Source organism: Lipotes vexillifer, unplaced genomic scaffold, assembly GCF_000442215.2.
Source record: "Lipotes vexillifer unplaced genomic scaffold, Lipotes_vexillifer_v1.1 scaffold215, whole genome shotgun sequence".
NCBI classification, from domain to species: domain Eukaryota; kingdom Metazoa; phylum Chordata; class Mammalia; order Artiodactyla; family Lipotidae; genus Lipotes; species Lipotes vexillifer.
Genome location: NW_006776544.1, coordinates 1,840,104 through 1,855,102, shown reverse-complemented (window position 1 = coordinate 1,855,102; position 14,999 = coordinate 1,840,104). Strand labels below are relative to the sequence as shown.

At 36.8% G+C, this 14,999-nt stretch overlaps 1 protein-coding gene across 4 annotated transcripts in view; it reads right to left on the bottom strand.

The window, feature by feature from the left end:
- Window positions 1–14,999, bottom strand: part of SMARCA1 (SNF2 related chromatin remodeling ATPase 1) — a 70,666-nt gene that overhangs the window by 43,248 nt on the left and 12,419 nt on the right. For 3 of the 4 annotated variants that reach the window (XM_007450484.1, XM_007450482.1, XM_007450485.1), the window contains exons 7-13: window positions 12,883–13,038; window positions 11,603–11,734; window positions 10,562–10,630; window positions 6,580–6,689; window positions 5,066–5,292; window positions 3,826–3,947; window positions 802–837 (exon numbers count right to left, since the gene is read on the bottom strand). In XM_007450484.1, coding sequence (XP_007450546.1) covers window positions 802–837; window positions 3,826–3,947; window positions 5,066–5,292; window positions 6,580–6,689; window positions 10,562–10,630; window positions 11,603–11,734; window positions 12,883–13,038 — 852 coding nt within the window. The remainder of the gene's footprint in view (window positions 1–801; window positions 838–3,825; window positions 3,948–5,065; window positions 5,293–6,579; window positions 6,690–10,561; window positions 10,631–11,602; window positions 11,735–12,882; window positions 13,039–14,999) is intronic. The other variant, XM_007450483.1, reaches the window with a different exon arrangement.

Here is a 14,999-nt window from a genome sequence, read left to right as displayed (position 1 = left end):
TCTTCCACCTTCAAAAATATTTAAGCATCTATCTATAAACTGTACTATGTGTACAGTAAAAAGTGTATTACATAACGTTCCTAACCTTTGGAAGCTCACATCAATAAAAAGAACAATCACGAAGACAAATTTAACTAAGCAAGTAATCAATCATTTAAATTATTTTAAAATAATAATAGTGAAAATGTTTTAATTGAGTGGGAGCTAAAATATATCTAGGGGGTAAAATGTCAGATATCTCAACTTCATTCCCATTAATTTATGAAGAATTAATAAAGAAGGTATAGAAGACCAACCAAGAGAGATAAAAGTTTAGAAATGGGAATGAGAGCAATAGACAGAGGGGACAGTAAGTAGATTTATTTCCATATGGTGAAAAGGAGCAAACAGGGAAGTAATGAGGAAAATCAGGAAGGTAATCCAAGGATATTCAGTGAAGAGTCTTAAAAATTAATAGGATGTTAATATCCTTGCTATATAAAGATCTCATACAAATTAATTAGAAAGAAACACTAAGACCGCAATAGAAAAATGAGAAAAAAAAAGGACAGTACACAAAAGAACAAGTACGAATGGCTAATAAACACAAGAATAATGTTCAATCTCACTAGTAATCAAGTAAATGCAAATTAAAACAACATAATACCATTTTTTAAAGATTAAAAAAATGATATACTCAATGTTGACGAGGGGGCGGTGAGACGGGCACTCTCATACATTGCTGCTGGGAGTGTAAATTGGTACAACCTTTCTGGAAAGCAATTTGGCAATATGCATCAAGAGTCTTAAAAGTGTTCATACCCTTTGACCCAGTAATTCCACTTCTAGGAATTTATCCTAAGGAAATAATCAGAGATGGGCACAAAGATTTATGTATAAGGACTTTTACTTAAGCATTATTTATAATAGTGAAAAATTGGAAACAACCTGAATGATCAACAATAGGGGGATAAATTATTTATTGTATGTCCACAGGATGAAATATTACACTAAAATTATTTTTACAATGATATTTTTTACTGATATAGGAAAGTACAATGTAATGTTGAGTAAAAAGTATCAGGATACTGAACTTCATATGTAGTGTATAGAGTATAATATTAATTATTTATATATTATATATGCATAAAAATATTGGCCAGAAATACTTTTCTTCTCAAGATTTCCTTGGCAATCTTATATTACTTTCATAATCACAAAATACAGGAAGTTCTATTTTTAAGGAATGGAATGGCATGGTCAAAAGTTGCAGACAGAGAAGGTGACTCTGCCGCAGTCCATACAGCATGTAGAGGGGGCAGTATAGAAAGCAGCATGGTGTAGTGAGAGGCAATTTGGTGTAGAGGAAATAGCAAAAACCTGGGCATGAATCATAACTCTACCATTTATTACACATGTGGTTCTCAGCAAGCATTTAACCTCTCTGAGACACAGTTTCAAGTGGAGAAAATTATGCCAATACTTTACTGGGCTGCTGGGAGAATTCAGCTGGAACTCTAAGTGGCCTAGCTCATAGTCGTTGCTTGACAAATGTTAGTTCCTTTCCCCATAAAAGTGAGGAGCTAGCTGAATTCAGCTGTAGCAATGGAGAAAGGGCAAATCCAGCTGCTATTGAGAAAGAATTGCTTACTAACAGCTCGCAAACAAATCGAGTAAGGAATTAAAGGTAGTCTTCCCCTTCTTACTAGGAAAATAGATGAAATGCTTGTCTGAACAACAACATAACGGGAAGGCAGGACATTTCCAAAACAAAATGTACAGCTCTCACTTTGCCATATCTTTTTGGTTTTAAAGATTTTTTTTTTTTGATGTGGACCGTTTTTAAAGTCTTCATTGAATTTGTTACAATATTGCTTCTATTTTATGTTTTGGATTTTTAGCTGCAAGGCATGTGGGATCTTAGCTCCCTAGCCAGGGACTGAACCCGCACCCCCTGCACTGGAAGGCAAAGTCTCAACCACTGGACCGCCAGGGAAGTCCCTCACTTTGCTATATCTAAAGTCAAAGCATGTGATTCAAAGTCTCTGAAAGGAGAACATTATTTAACATTTTAAGAAACCAGATAATTGGAGCATAATTAGGTAAAGTCCACATTATTCATGAGCAGAGAGATTAGACAGAAATGCAAATTGGCTATTTGAGATCAGAAAGCACCTACTCTTCTGCCTTAGTAACATCTTCATTCCGGGAAGAAGGGCCATCTTGAATGGCACTATGCTTAATGTGGATTTGGAGAAATCCATTCCCAGGAATAAATCAGCAAAAGCCCAATAAAGATTCAAGTTACCATTTCAGAGAGGGTAAAAGACTAAAGAGCAGGGAACAGTATAAGCTTTGAAACGTCCTCATTTATAAATATTACCACAACTGTTTTCCCACAGTGGGTAGCAGGGAAACCCTTAATGTGAAAAGGGCCTGTGCTCCTGCTGTGGACACTATTGTACACTATGCCAGGTTTTTTTTTTTTTTTTTTAAAGTTTTTTAATTTTAATTTTAATTTTATTTATTTATTTGTGCTGTGTTGGGTCTTCGTTTCTGTGCGAGGGCTTTCTCTAGTTGTGGCAAGTGGGGGCCACTCTTCATCGCGGTGCGCGGGCCTCTCACTATCGCAGCCTCTCCCGTTGCGGAGCACAGGCTCCAGACGCGCAGGCTCAGTAGTTGTGGCTCACGGGCCTAGCTGCTCCGTGGCATGTGGGAGTGCCCACTGCAGCTATGGAAGGAGAGGGACACAGGCTGAGAGTCTTTGTGGCCTGAGAAGGGGTCCTAGAGCTGAGAGGTGAAAAGGCCTGTGTGCACGTTCATGACCTGTGGGCTATACTGCACTACATAGTACAAAAACTCTCTTCATACATATTATATGCAGTGATCCTCACAACACTGTCAGGAAAACAGAAGCCTAAGCATTAATACTACCCTTATAATAAAGAGTCAAAGATACTGAGGCTCAGAGGATTAAATAGCTTGCACGCATAGTGGTGGAGTTGGTGTTAAGTTCAGGTCTTCTGAAACCAAGTTCAATGCATTTTCCACTATACCATGAAATCACGATCTCTGCCCAGAGCATGAGTATAGACTTAAAACAGAGGCCAAAGACAGAGCCCTGAAGGATCACAGAAAAGAGAAGATAAATTAGCAAAGCCCTCTCCCTCAAAAAAAAAGTGCTTTAAAGGGCTTAAAATACATTAGACCCCTGACATTCATGAGAAATCATCTAAAAATCTTTAAGAATTTCCAAATTACAGAAAACTACTGGGTGCTAGGCAGGCTTCCTCATTAGCTAAGTGACTCATTCCTGCACACCAACCTTTTAGTACTCCAAAATCCAAGTGCATGATAAGCTCCTACACCTATGTTGTCCCATTTCAGTTGTACAAAATTTCTATAAGACTGAGATCATTCCCTTTACAAATTACTGTCTCATGAGTCTATGGTTGCTCATAAATTGAAACAATCTCAACTGTTAAGCTCCATGAATGGCGAGGCTCTAATGTAGGAGGCAAATCAAGAAAAGAAAATGACATAGAATCAGGGGTCAAAGAGTAAACTGAGAAACAAGTAGTCAGAAGGCCAGAGACAGCAGTGATTAGAGGAGGTAAGAATGTAATAGATAACTTAGGATGTCTTTGAAAACCTTGGAAAGAATGATTTTTAAAGAGCCAGTGTAATGGAAGTCCAGCTAAAGATCTCAAAGAGAGAGAGATGGTAGTGAGAAATTCAATGCACCTAGCTAAAGAAAAGGCCAAAGTTCAAAACTACCTAATGATGAAAAACATGGCTTAATTGAACTCTGATTTTTCAAGTCTTGTTTTATTTTCTCTTCCTCACCTCTCTTTCTTCATGTGGGGTTTGCCCATCCAGTCGACAATACTCGTAACCACGCCACATACAATAATCCTCCAAAATGTCCAGCAAGCGAGTCATCTGGCTAAAAATGAGAACCCTTGAACCTAAAACATTTCACCAAAAAAAAGCAAGTTATTCATCTTGTGTAAAACTAACTTGAAAGTTACAAAAATAAAAGTAAACCTCATATGCAATATAAATATATAGCACATGAACACTCCACTAACCACATACACACACACACACACACACACCCCTTCAAGGGATACTATACAGAAGTATGCATTTGTTGAGTTACACATTTTTAAGGTCTTCAAAATCCTCCACACATATTGAGATGATTTAAAATCTTCCCTTACTAGAAATAGAGACACAGATGTAGAGAACAAACATACGGACACCAAGAGGGAGGAAGTGGTGGGTTGAATTGGGAAATTGAGATTGACATATATACACTAATATGTATAAAACAGACAACTAATAAGAACCTTCTGTATAAAAAAAATAAATAAAATAAAATTTAAATGATAAAAAAGTAAAATAAAATAAATTTTAAAAATAATAAATAAATAAAATAAAATCTGCCTTTACTCCATCCTGAGGATGTTTCTAGTCTCTCATCCTCAGTAGATACACCCCCATACTGCTTCCAAGCTTCTCTTCCTAACATACAAGTCTGATCACATCACTCTCCACAGCCAAATGTTCTATGACCACCCCCACCACCTTCAAAATAGTCCATACTCCTTAAATCATAGTGTAAAAGGCCTTTTGTAATGGCCCCATCCATCTTCCCAGACTCATCCACTGCCACTCTACCCAAATACCACAAGCTCCACATTCCCTTCTTTCACACCTCTGCTTCACTGAAGATGTGGAACACCCTTCCCTTCCTTTTTCTCATGGTTTACTCCTACACATTCTCCCGTGCTCACCTCAAACATCATCTTTGTGAAGACTTCCCCAACTCCCAACCTCTCAGCATATCACAGCACTATCACAGTGACCTGCAACTATTCCTCCTCACTGTACTGTGAGCATCTACAAGGCAAGGTCTTGTGCATCTTTGTATACCCAGCCCATAGGACAATTCCTGACAAACAGTAAATACTCAACAATGTGTGCTGAACAAGTGAATGAATGAATGACAAATGATTATGCAAAATGTTATTCATATACAATATTAAGTTACTTCACATTAATTTGAAGATTTGTAACTCACCCTGTTCCTTGAGTTTGGCCAGCAGTTTATCAAGAACTACCATTTTACCACTGTTGCTAACAATGTGCTCATCAGTGGTATACGGTGGACCAGGTTCAGCACCATCAAACAGGTAAGGGTGATTACAACACTTTCGAAGCTGCATCAGAATGTTTAAGAGCCGCATCTTGTCCATTTTGCCAGCAGAGTTCAGAACATCAATATCTTTCATCAGGATTTTTGTATACCTAAAATTTTAAACTATAATTAATCATCAGCTATTATAAAGGCTTAATGCCATCAAGAAATGTCCCTTTGGAAAAAAAATTAATGTCCCTTTGGTGATCTGCTTAGATTCCTATTTAAAGAAAAACAAAAAGATTTGATTTGAGACTACATTTGATCAGCAAAACCAAAAAATAGTGACGATCTGAATATTTTAACTTGTATGTTGCCTGTGAACCTATTTCCTCCTGCTTTATCCATTGCTAAAAATTGCCATCAGCTGATAACAATTCAGACAACTACATCTGATAATTATTAATTAATATTTAATAACTACAATATTTGCTGAAAGTTGGTATCTGGCTTTTACTTGTTTGAGTTAAAAACAATTGCAATTTCTTATACCTGTCTTCATAGGTCATTTTTTTCTGATCCTATAAACATTTTTATTGTCTTTTCTAGACCTTCACCCAGGAGATAACAGACCTACATATCCACCTGGACAGTAATAATATTTAATTATAACGACAGCCAACTTGCACTGAGTGCAAGTGCCAGGTATATGAATCATCTTGTTAAATCTTTACAACTCCAAGATAAGTACTAGGGTCACTGCCATTTTACAGATGGAAATTCAGGCAGCTAAAAGAAGTGAAACAATTTATTCAGAGCCACAGAAAGGGACAAAGCGAGGGTTTGATCTTAACGTCTGAGTCCAGAGAAATATACTCTTTACCACTCCTCTATACTGGCTTCAATAATAGAGAAGTCACTGTATATTATAAATTATCTAACTTTATTTATATAAGCAACACTTTGCGTCTCTTAGTAGCATTATTACATTATTAACATGTTTAATTTTATGTTTCAATTTATGATTCCTTGTGACTCCTCTTGTCAATTTCCTGCTCTGCTTGTATTTATCAATATAAGCTTGCCTTTTTCATTGATAGAAAAAGCAAGAATAACTAACAAATGTGCCGGTGACATTATCCCCTTTAACCCTAACATCCTCATAAGCTAAGTATTATTATCCCCATTTTACAGAAGGGAAACAGATTACATAACTTGTCCAAGCTAAGTAGCTATTAAGAGGCAAAGCACTGACTCAAACACAGGTCTATAGACTCCAAGGCCCATGCTCTTTCCTAAAGGTTAAATAAAATACTCATCAATTTTCTATTAAAATATCTGAACTACTTAACTTGGCATTTAAACATAAAAATGTAATTTTTGAACTAAAGGCACAACTGAACCACTACAAAGCTAATTTTTAATAAGTAAATTCTAATGGAAATAAAATAGCTCACCATTCTCGCTGCATTTTACTCAGTCCCAAGTAAATCTTGATTTCCTTTTTAGGAGGCAGGCTCTTCTCTACATCAGTTTTTATACGTCGTAACAAAAACGGTTTTAAAACCTAAAAAGTGAGAGTTTTTATAAAAGTTTATAAAACATTCAATATTATAAACCATTTATTTCATTGACAACACCCTAATGTGAAATTTACTTCCCACTGTATAATCTGAAAAACACTACCAACACCAGTTGCCAACTTTCTTGGTAAAAAAGAACCAAGTAATGGCCCATTAGAGACTCAGAATAGGGGACCTAAATTAGACATTCATGATTTGATGGCAGAAAAGACATTAAAAATAAGACAATAAGATTATTGACTATTGAAAAAGTACAAAATATCCTTTTTTAAAAAATCTGCTGCCATACAATATTTTTAAACCTGAGAGGAAATCTGAAGTCAGAGTATGGATCCAAGAGTCTCTAAAAGTGAAACGAAAATTCAAGCCATTTAAAAATGGTTAAATATATGAATGAGGAGAAAATGGTTCAATGTTAAGGAAGATACGAATGAAAAGAGAAAAAACATGAAATAATCAGTGTATACCTGCAAGGCAAATTCTATCACAAGAAAAAAAATATCTCTAGAGCACCTGCAATGTGCCAAATACTACACCATGAACTTGATAGAGGATTAAATCCTTACAATAAATCTTTGAGGGAAAGGCAATTATTTCAATTTTAGTAACGTCACCAAAGTCACCTTGCTAGTAAGTGGTAGAAGCAGAAATCAAACCCAGATCAGGCTGATTCTACATCCAGCTCAGTCCCTGATTAGCTGTTGTGAGCTGGGCAAGTTCTTTAATTTTTCCAAGCTTGTTTCCTCATCCATTCATCCAAAACATATAGATTTATGGTATATATGTATGCCAAGCATTTTTAAATGGGGATAAAGATACCTATTTTCAAGGCTTCTGTGACAATTTGTGGTAGTACATGTGTAGAGCTTAACCACAGTAGACATCAGTAAACTGTGGCTATTATTACTAGAGATCCATGGGAGGTAAGGAAAAGGGAAGTGTAAACAAAGACTTCTGGTTTCCTGCTGGGCCTCTTAAATTTGTCTAAGCGGCATTTTTAAGAGTTTCAACTGACTGTGAGACATTTAGGCAGAAGACTCAGAAGGCAGTGGGATATGTAAGTCTAGAGCTTAGGAGAGAGACAAGGAGAGAGAAATTTGGGAGTTATAAGTATAGAGGTGGGAGCTAAAACTATGGGAGTGAGCCCCCAGGGAGAGCACATATGAAAAAGGAAGCCAAAGACAAAGCCCTACAAAACACTAAACTTTCAGGGACAGAGAAAGAAAAGACCATGATTGGGACTGAAAAGAATAGCCAAAGAGGTAAGAGAAAATCCATCCCATACCCCAGACACTAAACAGAAAGCTCTTAAAGCAGGAGTGGGTAGCGGTACTAAATATTACAGAGACGCTAGGGCACTGACCAAAAGGTATACCCTGAACTAAGTAACTGAAATCACAAACACTTGTGAGGTAAGTTTCAATTGTATTTAATGGATAAAATCTAGTGGTCAATGGATTCAGGAGTGAATAGGACCCACCAGAGACAGAGTAAACATTCCCCAGAGTTGACCAAGTTCGTGCTATCAGAGGCCCAGCTGTACTACAACTTGTGTTACAAGATTCTTGGAAGATTTGTCTTCTACTCCTCTGCATTCTTACAATAAATTCCCTATTACATAAGGTCATTTGTTTCTCGACTTGTTCTGTTTAACTCTAAATAAATATTTACATAAAGCATGATGACTGTTGGGGCTTCAAGTCAGTGAATGTTTAATGAGCAGTTACTCTGGACCAGGCACACAGGGCACAATGTGGTGGAAAATACACAGGGTCTCTGCCACATCAAGTTTACATTTTTCCAGGGTAGGGGGAGAGAGGGAGAAGTGGACAATACATGGGTTTTTTTGTTTTGTTTTTTTTTTTAGTATTATTTGTAAAGAGAGATTGAGACTCTCGTTAAAAACAGCAGACAAAGGGCTTCCCTGGTGGCGCAGTGGTTGGGAGCCCGCCTGCCGATGCAGGGGACACGGGTTCGTGCCCTGGTCTGGGAGGATCCCACATGCCGCAGAGAGGCTGGGCCCGTGAGCCATGGCTGCCGAGCCTGCGTGTCCGGAGCCTGTGCTCCACGTTGGGAGAGGCCACAGCAGTGAGAGGCCCGCGTACCACAAAAAAAAAACAACAAAAACAAAAACAAAACAAAACAAAACAAAAAAAACAGCAGACAAAAAATGGCAAATGCATCTATACCCACTTCCTCACAAAACTCCACTAAGCCAATTAAAATTATAGGTGTACATTTTTAAAAAGAGTGAACAGGGACTTCCCTGGAGGTCCAGTGGTTGAGACGCCATGCTTCCAATGCAGGGAGCAGGGGTTTGATCACTGGTCGAGAACTAATATCCCACATGCCGCATGGTGTGGCCAAAAAAAAAAGAGGGAATAGGAGATTTGGTGGTGGAGATAGAGGGGATAAACTAAACTTTCAAATAGCTTAGGCATCAAGGTAATAAACCAGAATCACAGCTCGAGAAGGACAAAGTGTTGAGGGAGCACTGTTCTGTGTATGTGAGGTGGGGGCATCTAAGTGTGGGTTAGCATTTAATAAGGGAGATAATTGAGCATATTTACCTGTTGAAGGAAAAGAGCCAACATGGAAGGAGAGGTAGAAAATTCAGTCAATAAAAAGGATAAATCAAGGGGAAAAGTCCATAAGGAAACAGGAAAAGATGAGATCCAGGGTTCACGTTGTAACAATTAGCCATTGCTGGGAGAAAGAAGACCTCTTCCACTCAAACAGAGGTAACACAGATGCAGATATCCTTGGAAGATGGATATCCTTGAAGGAGTTCCTACCTAATGTCTTCTATTTTCTCTTTGAGAAAGGAATGATGGTACTTGCTGAGAAAGGAGGAGGGCAGGTAACACCTGGGTTAGAGGTCTTGGGGAGACTGAGGAAAGTCTGAAATAGCTGTTCTAGGAAATGAGAAAGAATGCTGAAGAAGGCCATGTTGAAGGATCACCAACATCATCAAATCCCAGCTTACATTAGGGAACATGAAACTGTAGTGGCTCCAACCTGTACAGTGGGTGTAATCTTCTTTATCAGTGTTGAGCAGCCCCAGTACAGAGCAGGTCACTCTGCTAGTAAGTGGTAGAAGCAGAATTCAAACCCATAGGACAGAGACACGGTTACATAATTCCAGTTTAGGGCTTTTAGGGCGGAAATGGCAGATCAAGAGAGCAAGGGAGTTTGAGATATTGGCAAAAAAAAAGTTGTTCAAGTGATAGAACATGGGCTCATTGCTGGATACAGAAAATGTAACAGAAATGGTCTGACAGATGGGGGTAAAGCAGGGGTCCAGGCGCTGGATATCTCTGTGAGATAACAGGACAGATACAAATGGAGTAATATGAGTGAAAGAGAAGGGTACAAGAAGCTGTTAACAAAGAAGGGAAAACTGGTGTTCAATGAATGTGAGGGGGTCACCTGGTAATGAGTAGATGACAGAGAAAAGAATGGACAGAGGATGGACTTGCAAGATAACTTGAGCCTCAAAGGAAGAGTTTTACACATGACAGTGGAGAAGCAGTGGTTTTGAAATGGCATTGGGGAGCTAGGAGAATACTGATGCAATCTCAAGGACCTGTGGGGTACGGGAGAGTGAACAGCCTCTATGGGAGAGAACCACATTATCCAGGGGAGAGAGCCAAAGCAAAAGAGCTGTTCCATAGAGAAGCTGACGATACAGTGGGAGTTTGCCTCCCAAAGAGGCTATTAGAAAAGTTGAGAGGGAAAAACACTGAGACTGAGCCCAGAAGCAAATCCACGAGTTCAAACAGATTCTATAGCAGCTTGTTTTCTAGCTCAGTTATATATATGTAATTACTAAATTTTCCTGTCTGCTATTACTTACTGCGTGAAGTCTTTCCACAAGTTTTTGATCACCAAGACAATTTTTAGTGTCAAACCAAGAATCAAAGTCCTGTGGAGGGGTGAAAATTCTGCAGTAAGTGCACAGTTTTTTGGGTTTTTTTTAAAATAAATGCAGTACTCTATAAATTCTTATACAACTCATATAGCAATAATTCATTTTAAAAGCACTGTAAAAAATATGTTAACTGTGATGGCCAATATTATTTACTTCTGAAAACAGATAAAATACTGGAGCAGTTAACAAAATCTGAACCGCATTATAGAGGCACTCCATCAGCAGGTTTTCCTTAAAAAGCTTTTATTAGGCTTCCCCATACCATAGCAGCATTATATCCAGTTAAAAGGAGTAGGAATAAGAATTAAAAAATCGAAGACACACTAATGAAAATGTTAATCAAACAGTAAAAATGAACAAAAGCAAGATAAGGTATACAAACCAATAGATAGCTGAACTTGGTACTTTTATTATCAATTAATATCAGTAATGAGGAAAATCAAGCTCCAAAGTCCTTAAATCATTCAATTCTGTTTGCTGCACTAGCATAACCTTGTGTTAATGATAAAAACAGTATAAATCATACATTTACAAAATATGTTGCTTTTCACATCACATATTATAAGCTCTTTAGTACTCACCAAATGTTAATACCTGCAATAATTAAAGATTATTTCAATGACTCCACCTGCCAAACTAGTATGCAGAAAACCCTTCCAATTTAATTAAAAGAAAATTTAGAAAGCACTATTCTGAACTCAGTCTACCTTATGTCATAAGTTGTGGTAGCAATGTTATTATATAGGCAAAGTTTAACAGGCAGGATAATCTCAAAGAAAAGAAACATTATTTCTCTAAATATCCCCGTTTGAAAAAATTTCTACTTAAGAGCACCTTTCTGAGAAAATCAAAACACAAATAAAGAATTACAAATGAAAAAGATCAATTTCAATCTACATTCTATGCTTTGAAAACAGATGTCTGTGAACATAAGAAAATTACACTTAAAACGTATGACAAACTTACATCTGCAGAATTAAAGACATCAGGCAATAAAAAGTTGAGTAGTGCCCAGAGTTCATGCAGGTTATTCTGCAAAGGTGTTCCAGTTAGGAGCAAGCGGTTAGTTGACTTGAACTCACGAACAATCTCTGAAAGCTAGAAAAATAATAGTTATGTCAACATTGTTTTATTTATTAGAATGTTCATCAGTTCTTCATCCAACCCAATACATTTTTTGAATAAAATAAAACTCGAAAATTAATTTTCTGTGGCAAAATATCCTGGTTCAGGTGACATTGCCACAGTGAAGCACAACTGAACAAAATATTCTAGGCATTTCTACACTTACAAGAATGCAGATCATAGTCACACCTGAGACCGTTCCCCCACTTTAAAAAATTTATTTTTTCCATTTTGGGTCCACAGAAACAGTCAGAACTCTATGGAATTCAGGCTAGTCACTTTATACAACAGTATCACCTTCTCCCTGCCAATCATGTTCATCCACCATGCCTAGCCAACTTCTAACTTGGCCTGGTCACAATTTTTAAGCACCACACTTGAGCCCATTTTCCCCGAATATCTTATATTAACTTTCTAAATATAAAACCACAAAAATTAAAGCACAAAAAGTATAAAAGAACAGTAATCTTATCAACAAAAATGCACATTTTTATAGTGCTCTTAAATTAACAATTATTCTCTAACATGCGTCCTCTTATCGGGTATTAACTCTAATTTGAAAAGCACCACCTGGTGATTTTGCTTCAGTTGTGTCCCTGGTTCTCCCAAAGCAGCCCAGTGATCCAAAGAGAGGTTCATCATAATAATTGACGCTTTTCCTACTGTTGATGGAGTTGAATGGCAAGAAATGTTGGTATTTTTCAATGTTAACACCACACTCTAATTCACACAAGTCAGATAATTCTAGGAAATGATTTTTTTCTAATCCATATGAATACACGTAAGGTAGCTCCTCAAAAAGTAAACCAATGCAAATGACATTTATACACCAAATATTGCCAAAATATTAAAATACTGTAGCATAACAGAGTTACTTAGGCTGCAACAGCTATAGCAAATGAACACCTAATTTTCTTTACATAAAAACTGGGCTCAATTTTCATTTGTCTTACATTCAATCATTTACACTTCAAAATCATTTTAAAAACTGATTTTCTTTCACATTCTGTGAATAAAATCACAACCTTCTATATCTTTTTTAATTCTGAATACAGAGAAGTAAACAAACAGAAATTGTAGTTAAAAGAAAACTTTAATAAAGATGTTGAGAACTAGCTTACCTTAGATTTTTCATTCTTTATTCTGTGAGCCTCATCGATGACTAGGTATCGCCAGTGAAACTTTTTGAATACAGATTTTTCTTTAATTACCATCTCATAAGAAGTAACACAAACATCCCACTCTCCTGGCATCATTTCATCACGAATAAAAGCAGCCTGATGCAAAATAAAGTTCCTTATATTAGAATATGTTGACAAGATGTCACAGAATTAAAGCATCAACAGACTATTAAGAATTCTAAGAGACCCTTGGAATCATTCGGTCTCATCCATTTTACAGATAGGAAATCTGAGGCCCAAAGATACTTTTGTGGTCAGTTATCTGTACGACATGCTAATATTTTTCATCAACAAAAGAGAAGCAAAGGCTTCCATTAAACGAGTACAGCATATTCAATGAACCGGAGAAGTCCATATCACCAGAAGATGACAGTTACTAGGCTCTCTCTTCATACCACAAAGGATCAAAAGGACATGGGCAAAGGAACTACTTTCTGAATACCATACTCTTACCAAGATCCAAGCATTACCAACATGATAGCACTTCAATAAATGGAAAAAGCTCAACATATATGAGTGATTCCAACCTTTTGAGATCTCTTGTATGTCTCCTTCACTTTCTAGCAGGGATGAGTCATAAATTTTGTTAAGGGGTCATGAAAGCCCATTAATGTTTTTGTGAAATTCCTGATGTTATGAGGCTACAAATGTGATTTTATAAAGGGGACTTGCTCTATCTAGGTACATGAGTCTATTTAAAACAGTGAGACTATTTAAAACTATTTTTAAATCTTCATAGGCAGTGGCCAATGTGGTAGCCAAGTTGATTGAAAGCATTTTTAACTTGTATTAACTGAATTCCAGATTACGTTTTATTACAGGTCAAAATAAAACCACAAAGGTTAACAGGGAGCAGCAAAATCTACATTGAGAAGGGACTGGTTAGTACTGTAAATCTGAAGTTACAGTGCATAAACAAAATTGACTGTTCACTGCAAAGTCATTATTTCATAAATTCAGTTATGCATCAAACACGCCAGGGACTCTTTCAACAAATATTCAATGAGTGCCCACTATGTATAAAAGAATTGCCTGGAGTGAAGTAGAGGATAGATAAAAGGCCTTTGTAGATCTCAGCTGCTCCCTGGGAAGTGGTATTCAAAAAGTTAATTAAGACATTAGGGAGTTAGAGGCAAAATAAAAAGAACCAGGGTGCCAGACCCTATTTAGTCCTGCATATACCTTACCCTTATTTGATTCTGTGAAATACTCAGTTTAATGGTTCCTCGTACAGTTTCATAGAACATACACATATTTTAATTTAAATTAGCTCTTCTTTGAAATTTGTGTAACTACTTGATAGTTTCAGAGTTAAATATCTTGACAGAATATTAAATAAAGATCACATAATCCAAAAGCTCTCATATTATAGGTGACAAAAATTAAGGCCCTCTGAGATTCATTCAACATCACAGTCAGTAGCAAAGCCAGAATTAAGACCAGATCTCCTGTTTCCATGTCCATGACCTTTGATGCCTCTGGAGTGTGAAAGGAAGGGGTCAAAAACTATGTTTAGGAATCATACCTCTAAATACTTCAGGACTACATTAGCTTCAAACAGGATCAGGATTTTCTCTAATAATTTCCTACCTCAATTAAATACCTGATGTAGCCTACATCAAATACTTTATTACCAAAATACTGACCTCATAAAGTGTTTACAGAAGGCCAAGAAAATAGAAAGATCCAATATATCTATCCCATGTGGTACAAAGGCTCAAATCTGTCTATAAATAATGATCTGGATTTTCTCTACACATAATGACATCAATCTTTAAGTGTTGCATATGGCACATTAATTATTTATGCAATTAACAATTACTGGTTCTCACACTCTTTGACCATGGCCCACAGTAAAATTGTATTTTAGGTCGCAATCCAGTATATACATACATGTTTGAGGGCGTGTATATAGAAAGAAGCAATACATATCCTCAATGCTACTTTCTACTCTGTTCTATCTCAATGTTTTAAAAAATTGTTGTCACCACCCACTAAACTGAACCCCAACCCATTAATGAGTGGCAATTTGCAAAACATTGACTTTGAAGGTTAGT